General features: G+C 31.6%; 1 protein-coding gene across 2 annotated transcripts in view; it reads left to right on the top strand.

The window, feature by feature from the left end:
* LOC143240288 (aldo-keto reductase family 1 member B10-like) overlaps nucleotides 1-8,459 on the top strand; it is a 31,300-nt gene extending 22,841 nt beyond the window's left edge. For both annotated transcript variants that reach the window (XM_076482497.1, XM_076482499.1), the window contains exons 9-10: nucleotides 5,965-6,047; nucleotides 8,113-8,459. In XM_076482497.1, coding sequence (XP_076338612.1) covers nucleotides 5,965-6,047; nucleotides 8,113-8,152 — 123 coding nt within the window. In that variant the 3' untranslated portion in view covers nucleotides 8,153-8,459. The remainder of the gene's footprint in view (nucleotides 1-5,964; nucleotides 6,048-8,112) is intronic.
* The last annotated feature ends 7,055 nt before the right edge of the window (nucleotides 8,460-15,514 follow it).

The following is a 15,514-nucleotide window of genomic DNA, read 5'->3' as shown; positions in this document are numbered from 1 at the left end:
TATTGCATTTGTCACAACCTCCTAAATACATTTCAGTCATTTGTTTGGAGTAAAAATTTATATTTTATTTATCTTCTGCACACTAACTCTCTATTGAGTTGGTCAAATTGACTGACCTCGTAATCATCATAAAAATTAGAAAATAAATTTAAATTATGCTTTTTTCATTCTAGAATGTTTCCCAGTTTGTAACCTGAAAACACAAATATTTAGTCTAAATAGCTTAAATCTGAAAATATTATACATACATTTATTTACTATTTTTATTATACTGACCTTCCAACCTTACAGAAGCTGCACTGAAGCAGTGCATGTGCATTTATGTTACTGTATCCTGTGATCTGTCTTGACTCTGTGTTAGTGGACTAATATTTTGTAAAATACAGTTACATTTCAGTTATAATACATTATTACTATTTACAAATAAGTTCTTAAACTTATTTTTTTCTTGAAACATAAAACAGTAAATAAAGTACAGCAAACAATTATATTTTCTAGTTATGAACTTATTGTTTGTTCACTCCTTATTGTATGTTGCTAAGCCTTATCAAATTTTGCATGTGGAGAATGTGAATTGAAATAATTTTATTAATGTTTCATATACACGTTTTTTAAATAACTAAAAATCATAAATTACTATATCAATACCATAGAATTCCACTATAATTTGTCAAAGGAAGTAACTAAGCTGCATTTTGGTCTGAAAAAATATATATTTCAAGCTCAATAAAGCCTGAACTTACTGCTTGGAATCTGGAACGAAAAGAAAGATTTTGCCATGCAAATTTTTCAAAGAAAGCAAAAAGGAGGACATTTTGAATTTTTGATTGGTAGACAGAAGTAGGTGTATGTAAGCATTTCCAAAAATGAAAAGAGGTGGGTGGGGCCACTGTAAATGTAGTGATTCAGCAAACAGGAAAGATAGAAGGTTCTTATTTTGTATTTTACTTTATCATTATTGGTAATTTAAGTTTCTAATATATAAGAAACTACAGACTTTGTATTCGAACATCAGAAACATCTAATTTGAATTAATGGTGCATTTAACATACTACGTGACTTGCAAAAGTCAATATCTAAGTATTTTTAAAATATTTGCTTTTAAATTAAGAAATTAACTTATGAGTGATATCAAAATTTGAATTATAATCCACAATTTTATACCAAACTTATTGATATAAATTTATGAAGTAGTAGTTCAATAAAATTTTGAATTTGAGTCAAGAAATGCAATAACATGGCTTTTGACCTGTGTTGATAGGGTTAAACATACAGAAAATGAAACTAATGATGAATATGCTTGAAATAAATATATTGAAGCTTTCTCTTAGCATCTTTTCGATTAAGTGGGTATGAGGTATTTGAAAATGGACAAAACTGAAGAACACATGGTGGTTTAGAATAAGATTATACATTTACAACTTTGTTATTAAAATCTTAATATAACACAATTAATTGATTCAAAGTAGATACATCATTTTTAGTATTATTTTGTCTATAACCATTTCATTATGTAAAACATATTGCATGATCTTTCCAAGCAAGTCATCAGCATGTGTTTTACCTTAACATTTGTTCACACAGCATACTTTTGTTTGGTGTATCAGACCATTAACTCTAAAATGGATTTCAAAAACAAGATTATTTTAACTGGAGATGAACATTTTTGTGAATTTACAACATATAAAATTCCAAAAGATTTAATTGTTAAATGTTTTGTAAAAAACAGTTTAAAATTATTATCTTTCTTATATATTGTAAAACTTTCTTAAAGTCTTCATTTTATGAAATATGAATTTTAATGCCTGAGTTTTGATTTTGAAACTATATGCATTTTATATGCAAGTTTATGATCACAGGCATACATAAAAGTAATCTTCTACTGTAAGAAAATTATAAGCAACCTCACATTTTTTTAAAACTATTAACGACTCAGTTTCATTTCCAATTAGGGTATGCTACCTCTCTCACATACATAGCTATTTTTGTTCTCTGCTGTCCTCTATATGTTAAAGTTAATGCATGTCACAATCCTTTTATCTCCCCTCAATTGAAATTAACTGATTCCAATGAGTTTCTCAAGCAAATCATCGTGTGTTCACGTTTGACAGTACTCATATTCTAACATTTAGTTTGTGAACTCTTCAAATGTTTTATTTTAATATGTTTCCATATCTTTTTATTAACTTCTCTTAACAAGTTTACTCTTTATTACACAGTAGTGATGTTTGTATCTTGTTGAGTTATTTTGAAGTGGAATTATTTTATATTTCTACTCAGGTATGCAACTTACTAGTTCATTATAAAACTTTTTATTGTTTCTTACAATACAGTTGTGTCTGGTTATTTGTTATTTGCAATACAGCTTGCCAACTTTGGTATGATAAGATGTTATACTGTTATGGTTTTTGTACACTTTTATTATTATTACTATTATCTGTTGTTATTTAGGTTTCGTAACAAGTTTCATTAGATTGGTTAATACTATAGGCTTTGCATGGTCTTTGTTATTGTGGGATTACCTGTAATTCACCTTACTGGGATATCTATCATTAATTTCATTATGTTGTTTTTATTCTTATTCACTTTGTTTGTATGGAACTCTTGAGCCAGGGTCCATGCAAACTTATCCCAATATTTTATATACTTATGGTTCAGTTAAGTTTGTCAAATAGGGCTTAGTGATATTCTTTGCTATGCATTATTCAATTAGGCTTTACAAGTGTTTATTTTCAGTTTACTCGTAATTCTACTGACACGTTAATCAATGATTAACTTGCGTATTTTGCTTGATTAGGCTTCATAATTGTCTGTTATTTTTAGTTTTACAAATGGTTATTCTTACAGGTTTATTGATATTTAGGTTATTTGTCTTTTCTTCAACACATACCATAGCATCCACATGTTTATTGCACAATACAATGTCTTAACATTTTCAATGTATTAATTATTTCATTTTCATCTTTATAGTGTATACTTTTTACCATTAATTTTGTTTGTGAGGACATCTGAAGGATAAGACCCACCCTACCTGCTCCCAGTCTTCCCATATAATGGCTGAACCCATATTTTCATGAAGTACCTTCCAGTGATCAACTGCAGAATATACCAGACCTATCTAAGTTATGTTTTCAACATGTTTTCTCCCTTTACTACACTTCTTTATGATTTTTTTTCTTCTTCCCTTACCCATTAGGTTTAGATTGTGATTTGATTGACCCTTTTCTCTTGTATCATTTTTCCCATCTTTACAACCTAATGTCTTCACTACTATCATGCACCTTCCTTTTTCCGTACATGTCTACCGTACCGTCAGTTGAAGGTGCCTCATCCATTGAGCCATGGGACTACATTTCATATGTTCATCTCCCATTCTCTGCTTTACAAAGCTGTTTCTTTCTTGTTGGGGTAAAGCCATTCACCTGTTGTTATCCTTCACTCTTTAAAAAAATGAAACTGTGACTGGCTAAGTTACCTTTTCTTATATATACCTCTTCTTTTTCATGGACATGTCCCTCTTTTTTTCTTTAAAGTGAATCCTTCTCTGTGGCAAGCAATGCCTGATCAGGTATTCCTTAAATGCTCAAATCTGCAATATTAAGCCAGTTAACTTTCATATTATAATTCCATGGCCATGTAATGCACACTGCATAGGTGAGGTGGACCAAGGAAGCTTCCTCCTGAATGTCATAATGAAATACAAACAAAATATAGAAGTTATTATAAAACCTTTCAATTGAGAGTAGGGTGGTGGTGTTCTCCTGGTGTTGATGATGTGATATTTTCCAATATGAAACAAAGAAACAAGAGAAATGTCAAAATTGCAATTCCCCCTTTGATTGGAATCTCTTATCCCCCCTACATTGGTGTTAGTTCCCAGTGTCATGGGTTTTGGATGTGGTTGACTTGCCATGTATGGTCCGTCATGCCCTAGCCATTCTACACCTAGGAGCACATCCACTTATTTCACCCACTTTTATGTTTATAGGATTGAGTTTCTTAAATATTATGTGGTTTGGGTCACTATCCAACCATAGTTCTTTCCCACTGAACATGCCCCTCTGTTTTTCTGCCCATATATGCAACATCTTTCTTAAATGGATAAAGAGTATACTTGTTTCAGAAGTGGTATAGTCTCTCACATCAGCTCTTTGAACCTGACTATCTAATTGTAGGGAGTGTCCTTCAGATGCTTTTGAAAGGTGCTTCTTTCTTTCTCTCACACTAGTCTCTTCACCTATTCAGTGTACGATTCTAACTATTTGTGTGAGTGGAGAAAATGCACTGAATTGGAAGCTATAATTTTCCTATACTGAAAATGTATTTTTTATAGGTACTTATCTCACATTCCTCTCCACTGAAAACTGGTGCTCCTATTTTCTGCCAAAACTCAAAGTGATAGTTCAGTAGAATTGAATAGAGAGAGTCACATGCATTGAGAGAGTGTGTTGCATTGTTATTGTGTAGGGTTGTTGCATGAGAATTGCATTGGAATGAATCAATTCTGGTTGAGGGGAAATAAAAGGTTTGTGGCATGTGTTTAAAAGTTTTTTTTGCATATGGATGGCAGAACTTAACAAGAATATTTAGCAGCATTCAGATCCAGCAGGAAAGGGAATTAAGTCCCTCTTGTCCTGGTTAGAAAACCAGTTAAGTTATAATAGTTATTGTCTGATTTGTACATATTATTGTGTTCTTAGCTCATTATCTAAACAAAAGACAATGTACTAGTGTCCTCATTACAAAAAGTAGGCTTAAACTCCATTTGCAACTGACAGCAATAAAATAAGTGGTTTAAAGGCAACTTGTATGTTTATTATTTTTGATGTATATCTTTTATTTATGGTTATAAAAGTATAAATGCTAACGTAAAGGGTAAAATAATGAAAAATAATAATAGAACCTCTTCATGAGATATCTTGCAAGTATCTTGTACATTACACCATTTAATACAAATGTATTCTACAAAATACATTTAAGTACCTTTTGAAAATAAACTTTCAGTATAAGAAAATTGTAACTTCAAAATAAACCTTTAAACCTTTATTTTTTCTTTGAAGCAGCTACTTAGACTGATGAAAATCCAATTTAAATATGGCCTTATAAACAGTGACATTGATAGGGTGTAACAGAAATTATGTATTTAAATATACTACATTTTGGTCCATGAAAAACATTTCCTTGGATAGTGCATCATAATTCAAATAAAACTTTTAAAAATCATTACAATTATAATTATTAACATCATATTATCAAGTTAAAGTTTTATCACTTTATACCAATCTCTTCTAGAGTCTCTGCAACATTGAGGGCCATAATGGCTTACATTATTGAATAGTATAGAATAAATGATCTCTTGCTATATGTTTAAATCAACATAGTGAAATGAAGGTTGGCTAAAAATGTATATATCTGCACTTGTATTGAAGTTTCGTTTTGTTCAAAACTATTATGGTATTCCTTCTAGGTGCCTATGAGCATCATATTGTGCACAGAAAGAAATAAGGAAATTCCAAAACATTTTATCAATATATACATTTATGTTTTCCTGGTTTGCAGGATGTATATGAATTGAGTTATCCTATTGTATCACTAAGTATTAGTGGTGTGTTTAGGTAGAGGCTAGAGGGGTCTAGCCCCTAGGCCCATGGTATTAATGGGGATCCATTGATAATTTTATTCTATTTAAAATTACATGGGATATAAGGTCCCAAAAAGTATTAGTCCCCTGGGCCCACACAACCATAAATCTGTCACTGCTTGGTATTCATTAAACCTGTAATTAATTAACAATAATAATGTGCTCAGTGGTTTTAGTTTCCTTTGTAATATACTTGTTTTACTGCATTTCAAAACTGGCATGTGCAACCATCCAGTTAGCTTTAGGTATTCCAAATCAATACACAATAGTAACAAATCTAATTCTTCTTATCAGTTTCATAATGTATAAATTTCTCATTGTAGTTATTCGACTTCAAATTATCTAAAGAAGACATGGAAGAGATTGAAAACTTTAACAGAGGTTATAGATTCTGTCACCTCAACTGGTAAGTCAATGGTCATAATCAGGATCACATTGCAGACGTAATGCTATTATCAGATAGTAAGATCTGTGTAGGTTCTTGAAGATTTTAGGTATCACAGACTAAAAGTCTGGTAAGGAAGTACTTAAATCAACTGTTTCTCAATTCATACCTGTGTGTCAGATAACTTACTAATTTTTAGTCTCAGAAATGTCCAATAAGGAACACCTGGTTGCAGATGTGTGTAGTTTAACATAGCTAGATCAATAAATGGTCATATTTTAATTAACAAAAAATCTGAAAGTGGGTTGTTATAGTAAATACAGTATAAGCTTTTGATAAATCCCAAATGAAGTTTATTTGTGATTCCATCATGGATGATACTCATCAAAGCTAGACAAGCTGGTAAAAATTCTTACCTTTTCATCAATGGATAGCTATATTTACATTTAATCCTCTCATCGTTGGATATGCTTAACACTTTCATTGTTAGTTAATTGTATTTGCACTTAACCTTCTTATTGTTGGTTAGTTGTATCTAGGCTTCATCCTCTCATCATTGGTTGGTTCTATTTAATGTAGATCACACTTCTCCATTTTGTCTGGGCAAGCTGCATAAGAAGCTTGAAATAGGTCATGGACTTCATGTTGTATTTAATAATTAAATGTTTACTCTCAAGAGTAATATCATTTCAATGAGTGAAAAGAAAAATGTGAAGTGTAAGATATTACAGAGAATTTCCAAGTAAAGTAGCAAAGTTTAAAAATGAATTTGGATTACCTTAAGTAAAATCTGAAAACCCTGAGTGTAATAAGTGACAAACTAATATGTTTTTCTTCCCTTGGAAGTTTTGTATTTAGGTAATGCATTATCACGTCCTTGTAATTAAATGTCAAATGGTTAATGTAATTTAAACCATTAAGTCTTGTGTAATAACCTCTACCAGAATAGTTGCTAAGACTATTCAATAAATTACAGTACAGAGTAACTTATCTTAATTTTGAATTACAGTAAAACTAACAATTGTGCCTTAAGTCAATGATTTGGTATACTTGCTGACTTGGATGGGTCTGTATAGTGATTTTTGAAGCAGAATCATCATGTTTGGTCGATATAGTTGTTATTTATTGTTTTATATTAAAATATCTTTGATGTAACACATATTGAATTAATTAAAATTAATATTCTAATTTGCATAACCACATATAAACTTGCACCATGTGGTAAATTCTGGTTAGATACCCACAGAACTAAAGCATGGGTTGTGTATATGATGCTAAAACATCTTGAATTTTAAATGTTTTTTTTTATTTGTTAATTTAATGTAAATGTACAGTTATTTTTTCTTACCTTTCAAATTTAGTAATTGCAATTATTAATTGGCCTATCTCATGATATGCTGGTGATATTTTTAAAATACCTACTCCCTCCTCTCCAGTGAGTGTAATAAGAGTCTGTGGACTTATAACATAAAAACTTGGGTAGATGTAGGTACTGCATAGATGTCCCATTGTGTAGTTGTTTTGTTTAATGACCAAAGTATATGATAAGAAGCCCCCCGCTAGTACAGCAGTATGTCTCCGGATTTACAACGCTAAAAGCAGGGGTTCGATTCCCCTCGGTGGGCTAAGCAGAAAGCCCTTTGTGGCTTTACTATAAGAAAAACACAAACACACATGTGATGAGAATGTGAAGTTTGTCATTAATAATAAAGATGCTCTTGTTTCTGTATGTAATACATCATTTATCATTGTTTTTCAGTATACTCACTTCTGTATGCTTCTTTCCTCTGAAGTCATATCTTTTAAATGCTTTTTGCTTTTGTTATAGTTTGTATTCTGATGTAAATATTTTTTGTAATAAAATCTATTTCTCATTCTACGATGTTTGGTGCAGATAGCCTAGTTCCTTTGCACCATAAAACACCAAACCAACCAACCAATTCTCATTCTTCAACCACTTCTTTTGAAGATTTGGAGGGGGTTATTTCTAAATAATTATTTAGGCTATTAATATTAACAATAATGACAATTCTTATTAACTTTTGAATATATTTTCCTCTTATATAAATCATGTTTATGTTTTCAGGGTAAAACATCACCCACATTTTCCTTTCAAAGATCAATAATGGAAGGATGAAGAGCTAATCCACCCGAGTGTGAAAGACAGTTTAACCACATTGATCTACATACTGTCTACAATATGTTTTGTGTTTTCTGAATTGAATAGGACCTGTTTGTTTTATTGATATTGCAATTTTATTGCATTGTTTAGGTAGTAGGTACTTCAATTTGTGTATGTTCAAAACATGTGCACAGTTTGTAATTTATTGAATTGATATAAAAAGGTGTCTACACTTCTCACTATAGGAGAGACACCTTCTGGTAAATATTGTTGATGCATTAAATAGTTTTGAACCACTATTGGTTGAAGAATCTCAGTATTATGTCTCTTTACTAGCAATTCCAGCTATCAGTATTTATAAAACATGTTGACTTTGTAATAATAACCTTTTCATCAAATTTCGTTTAATAAATAAATAGAAACATTACTTAATAATAGTATTGAGGATAATTTAACTTTTGTATTTTTAGGTGTATGGAGACAACTAAATATTTTTTGTTCATATTTGCGAAACAGCATATTATTGACATGAGCTTAGCTTTGCCATGAAACACATCATATATCAGCGTGACCTTAAACATCTAATAATAATTCATTCTCGGCAACCAGCACAACCCTATGGTTAGTATGTCAGACTGTAGCTGTTAGGTTCCATAACTTATGCCCTGATGCTACAAAAAATAAAATATCTTGCTCTGAACTTTGAAGCTGTGTTATAAGAATAACTGTGAAATCCAACTTTTTGGTCTAACAAGAGCAGGTGATGGATGGTGTTAACTAGCTGCCTTCCTATCACATCAGAATTAGTGATGACTTATGCAAGTAGCTCTTGAGTAGTTAAGCATGAAAATCAACAAGTGAACAGGTAGTTATCTTTACCTTTTCCTCTGAAGGTAAATGGTAATTTGTCATTTAGATATACTTCAATATTCCTCTAGTCATTCTTCACCTTTCAACTAAAAGTAAATAGTCTTTACATGCAGACATTTGAATATTGATTTATCATTTTTATAATTTCTCAACTTTTTCCAGTCTTTTTTTTTTTGTGAACTCTACTAAATGACTTTGAAGAAAAACTGAGTTGAGGATATATATTTATTACTTTATCTCAGTTGTTAACTAGATATCCCTACAATCAATTTAATTTTTATCCAGAAAGAAGTAAACAGTTTTAAACCAAACAACATGAAATTAGTTCTTGATGAAGAGAAACCCACTTGAAATAAAAATGTATCTCGGAACGGCTGGTATGGGTATTAACACTAATTGATAAGGAGAGAACAAAGTTTTGACCTTCCTAGGTCATCTTCAGGCTAGGAAAGTCAAAATGTTGTTCTCTCCTTATCAGTTAGTGTTAATATCCATACCAGCCATTCTGAGGTACATTTAAACATGAAATAAGCTAAAGATAAGCATGTGATAGATCATAATAAATTTAATAATCAGAGTGATTTAATTTAGATTACTCAGAAATTAACTTCAATGTTAAGCATTAAAAATAAATTATTTGAACAGTTTCACATTGTCATATGTCATTTTTTACGTTTATAAGCATAATTTTGTACTTTAATCAGTTCTCACCCAGAATAACCAACACACCAGAAAGTATGTAAATAGTATTTATATTTTTGTTTTGATATATATACTAAAAAGCTTGAAGTAGTGAAATAATGTTGTTAAAGGTAGCTTAATTATATACCATAGAAAATGTTTATGTGGGACACTGAAAATAAATTGAACCAAAGATAGTTCTTTGTAGTGTAAAAAAAATGTAGAAATGTCAAAAAACAACACAGAATCCATCACTTTTATCATCACATTCCATAAATTTTAGACATTTTAAAATAACCCTACAAGAAAGTTTATACAATGGGTAATTTACAGATTATTAAAATTTGTAAACTAGATATCATATCTTTGTAGTGTTTGAATATTACTAGATATATGTATGTATTGTGTGTGCATATGCGCACAGAAATAAAGCACAGATAAAGATCTTGAAGAAAGAAAAATACAGAAACAGGATAGGTAATCTAAAATGAAAATTCGCAACAAAAGTAAAATAAGCTTAACATTTGAGACATAGTGTTAATGTTATTTTCTCAAACTATATACATCTATTTTAACTCTGCTAAATATTAGAGCTCTTAGACATAGAGTCAAAGTCGAAACTGTAAAATATGGATATAAATAAGCATTTTTCTCATTATATTCCATAAAGTTGTTATATTTTCTTCTTTCTCTGCTGGTCATGGTTTTGTTGCAACTGGCCACATTTCTTATTAGAGTGATGTTTTGCATATATTACAAAGTCAGAAATGTGTTATTAACAATTATGAGTTTGTTATATTAATATCTCTTACCCTTTCCATTTTTGATGGCGTTTGGATCGGGGTAGTTCCACGAACCTTTTGCACTGAGATGATCCTAAACTCTGGTGAGCCATCACTACTCATACATTATCTGACTCTAAATATTTTCTGAATAAAATATATAACTATAAGATTTCTGCTTCACTTTTGTCTAGAATTGTCATCTCCTGCTTGAACAATTCTTTCCGCTCCTTATAGAAAGTTTCAAGGACAGCTGCTCTTATTTCCAGTATCTGTAAAATTTTCAATCATGCATTGTTGGCTATAATTTGATAATTACCATCAACTGTCACCATGATCACCAGTCTGATGCTTGAAACTGAGTTCAATGCTGTCGTTCAAATTATCATGAACCACTTTGATGGTTCGTGATATATAGATATCTGAGGATCTGTCAATTTTACCATTACTGTAGTTCAAGATGTGTGTATACACATAACTGAGAATCTGTCAAAAGTGCCATGGTTCATGAAATATAGATATCTGAGAGTCTGTGAACATTACCACTACACTGGTTCATGATATATACATGAAAATCTGTCAACATTACCATTACCATGGTTTGTGATATATTTTTGAGAGCACTCAACAGCCCTGTTTTCAAGGTGTTCTGAATCGTCAACATTAATGACTTTAGGTGTGTATAATTAAAAGTAACCATCTCACACTTGGATGTACCTAAAAATTTGTTGGTTTCCAAAGATTTGAATAAAAAAGAAGTTTAATTGTGAACATGACCATAATCACTCAGTGTAAGTAGGTTTCTGTTATTGTACGTGAGATAGAGATAAGATATGTGGTTAATAGTAAAACAATCTAAACTTAAGACTGATGTTAGTGGTATAGATAAAACAGTCATGAAACAGTCACTTCTGAAATAAAACTTCATTGTAGGTCTTTTTTTCCTTCAGAGCTGAAATAAAAGCATGAAAACTGGTTTTACAACCAATGTTCAATCTATAGCTGAGAAATCATGAGAATAGTAACTAATTTACTAATATATGCATATATTAATCTTAATTTTGATGTTTTGGTTAAATATGTATTTAGACACTTGTGTAACTTGTACTGTTAAACGTATGTTGCAAAATTCTTGCCTGTTTACTACATTTGTAGAAGATTCTTGAGCATAAGAATCAATAATGTATATATCTGTGTAAATATCAGCATTGTTGCCTTAGCTAAAATTTCTAAAAAATCTTCTCTTAAGCTTATAAAAGGTAACCCAACACAATGCAGACAGAGTGATATATTGCTGGTTTCCTGTAGTTAGTATGCTATAAGCCTCTGAAGATATAACTGTGATAAACACTTATCAATCAGCAAATTATGTGAGACCAGCCAAAATTTCATAGCTCATTATGAACTGTCAAAAAAGTATTCAATTCCAGATCAGATAGAAGACATACTATTGTTTGTAAGTTTGTACAACTTTTGTGTATAAATTATTATATGTAATAACCATTATTGTTAGAATATTAAAATATATATGTATTAAGAAAGGAAACTGTGCATATCAATTTTGTGGGCAAATATCTTAAATTTGATACATAGTGTCATTCAATTAACTTCGAGATTAAACTCTCAGGTTATTTGAAATCGTAATACATAACATATTAAATTGAGGGCTTGTCTGGGATCTGAATCAGAGACAAAATTTGATCCATTTAAAATTTAAATAATAATTCATTTTATATTTTTTAGCTCTAACCCTTGAACAATAAGAAAAATATGACAAAATTGAATTGTCCAATATTGACAACATTTTAGAATTAGAAGTTAAGAAATAAATGAGAAAAAAAAGAGAAGTAAAGTGTATTGTTGAAATATTAGTCAGTGACAATTCTCTCAGTTGTATTAGAGGAATACTTTAATATCTCCATTAACCAATGAGAATTGGGTGATAAAATAAGTTAGAAATCCAGCTAAAACTCAAACAAATGGAGCTTGGACAAGCCCATGTCAAAGCCAAAAAAACTGAAAGAGAAAGTAAATGCTTGATGTCCAACAAACTAGTACAGATTATAATGAGATTAAAGTAGCTATTATCAGAGTGTATGAGTTAGTACCAGAGCCTATCACAAGCAAGTAAATCAGACTTTATATGGATTTTGCCCACAAAAAAAAAAGGTTTATTTTTATTGATAGTGTAATTCTTAAAATATTTCAAAAACTAAGACAGTTATGTATAATTAAGGAATTTAAATGCTGTATAAGTGGAAAAACCAAACCAGAATACCTTGTCATACCTCTCAACTGGTTCAAAAAATCAAACCAAAATACCTCCTCATACCTGTCAACTGGTTCGAAAAACCAAACCAAAATAACTTCTCATACATGTCAACTGATTTGAAAAACCAAACCAAAATACCTTTTCATACCTGTCAACTGGTTCAAAAAAACAAACCACAATACCATGTCATACCTGTCAACTGGTTCGAAAACACAAACCAGAATACCTTGTTATACCTGTCAACTGGTTGGAAAAAGCAAACCAGAATACCTTGTCACACCTGTCAACTAGTTCAAAAACCAAACCTGAATACCTTGTCATACCTCTCAACTGGTTCAAAAACCAAACCAGAATACCTTGTCATAACTGTCAACTGGTTCAAAAAACCAAACCAAAATACCTTGTCATACCTGTTAACTGGTTGGAAAAACCAAACCAGAATACCTTGTCATACCTGTCAACTGGTTGGAAAAAGCAAACCAGAATACCTTGTCATACCTGTAAACTGGTTGGAAAAAGCAAACCAGAATACCTTGTGATACTTGCCAACTGGTTGGAAAAAATAAACCAGAATACCTTGTAATACCTGTCAACTGGTTGGAAAAAACAAACCAGAATACCTTGTTGCACATGTTGGTTGTAAAACCAAACCAGAATACAATGTCATACTTGTCAACTGGTTGGAAAACCAAACCAGAATACCTTGACATATATATATATACTTGTTCGAAAACCAAACCAGAATACCTTCTCATACCTGTCATCTGGTTGGAAAAACCAAACCAGAATACCTTGTCATACATGTCAACTGGTTGGAAAACCAAACCAGAATACCTTGTCATATATATATACTGGTTCGAAAACCAAACCAGAATACCTTCTCATACATGTCATCTGGTTGGAAAAACCAAACCAGAATACCTTGTCATATCAGTCAACTGGTTGGAAAAAGCAAACCAGAATACCTTGTCATACCTGTCAACTGGTTTGAAAACCAAACCAGAATTTCTTGTCATACCTGTCAACTATTTTGAAAACCAAACCAAATACCATGTCATACCTGTCAACTGGTTTGAAAACGAAAGCAGAATATCATGTAATACCTGTCAACTGGTTTGAAAACGAAACCACATACCTTATTATACCTGTCAACTGGTTTGAGAAACCAAACCAAAATACCTTGTCATACATGTCAACTGGTTGGAAAACCAAACCAGAATACCTTGTCATATATATATACTGGTTCGAAAACCAAACCAGAATACCTTCTCATACCTGTCATCTAGTTGGAAAAACCAAACCAGAATACCTTGTCATACCTGTCAACTGGTTGGAAAACCAAATGAGAATACCTTGTCATACATGTCAACTGGTTGGTAAACCAAACCAGAATACCTTGTCATACCTGCCAACTGGTTCAAAAACCAAACCAGAATACCTTGTCATACCTGTCAACTGGTTTCAAAAACCAAACCAAATACCTTGTCATACCTGTAAACTGGTTTGAGAAACCAAACCAGAATACCTTGTGATACCTGTCAACTGGATGGAAAAAGCAAACCAGAATACCTTGTGATACCTGTCAACTGGTTGGAAAAAGCAAACCAGAATACCTTGTCATAGCTATCAACTGGTTGGAAAACCAAACCAGAAAACCTTGTCATTCTTGTCAACTAGTTGGAAAACCAAACCAGAATTTTATTGTCATACCTGTAAACTGGTTCAAAAACCAAACCAGAATACCTTGTCATACCTGTTTACTGGTTCAAAAACCAAACCAGAATATCTTTTCATACCTGTCAACTGGTTCAAAAATCCAAACCAGAATACCTTGTCATACCTGTCAACTGGTTCAAAAATCCAAACCAGAATACCTTGTCATACCTGTCAACTGGTTGGAAAACCAAACCAGAATACCTTGTCATACCTGTCAACTGGTTTGAAAACCAAACTAGAATACCTTGTCATACCTGTCAACTTGTTTAAAAACCAAATCAAATACCTTGTCATACTTGTCAACTGTTTGGAAAACCAAAGATATTACCTTCTCATACCTGTCAACTGGTTGGAAAACCAAACCAGAATAACTTGTCATACCTGTCAACTGACTTGAAAACAAAACCAAATATTTTGTCATACTTCTCAGCTGGTTGTAAAACCTAACCAGAATACCTTGTCATAGATGTCAAGTTGTTGGAAAAAACAAACCAGAATACCTTGTTGCACCTGTTGGTTGTAAAACGAAATCAGAATATTTTGTCATGCCTGTCAACTGGTTTGAGAAACCAAACCAAAATACCTTGTCATACCTGTCACCTGGTTGGAAAACCAAATCAGAATACCTTTTCATACATGTCAACTGGTTGGTAAACCAAACCAGAATACCTTGTGATACCTGCCAACTGGTTCAAAAACCAAATCAGAATACCTTGTCATACCTGTCAACTGATTTGAAAACAAAACCAAATTTTTTGTCATACTTGTCAACTGGTTGGGAAACCAAACCAGAATACCTTGTCATACCTTTCAAATAGTTGGAAAGCTAAACAAAAATACCTTGTCATACCTGTCAACTAGTTGGAAACCCAAACCAGAATAACTTGTCATACCTGTCAGCTGATGTGAAAACAAAACCAAATATTTTGTCATACTTGTCAGCTGGTTGTAAAACCAAACCAGAATAACTTGTCATGCATGTCAAGTTCTTGGAAAAAACAAACCAGAATACCTTGTTGCACCTGTTGGTTGTAAAACCAAACCA

The sequence above is a fragment of the Tachypleus tridentatus genome, chromosome 13 (assembly GCF_004210375.1).
Source record: "Tachypleus tridentatus isolate NWPU-2018 chromosome 13, ASM421037v1, whole genome shotgun sequence".
Lineage (NCBI taxonomy): Eukaryota > Metazoa > Arthropoda > Merostomata > Xiphosura > Limulidae > Tachypleus > Tachypleus tridentatus.
Note: the sequence above shows the minus strand (reverse complement) of the source record. Positions and strands in the feature narration are given on the sequence as shown.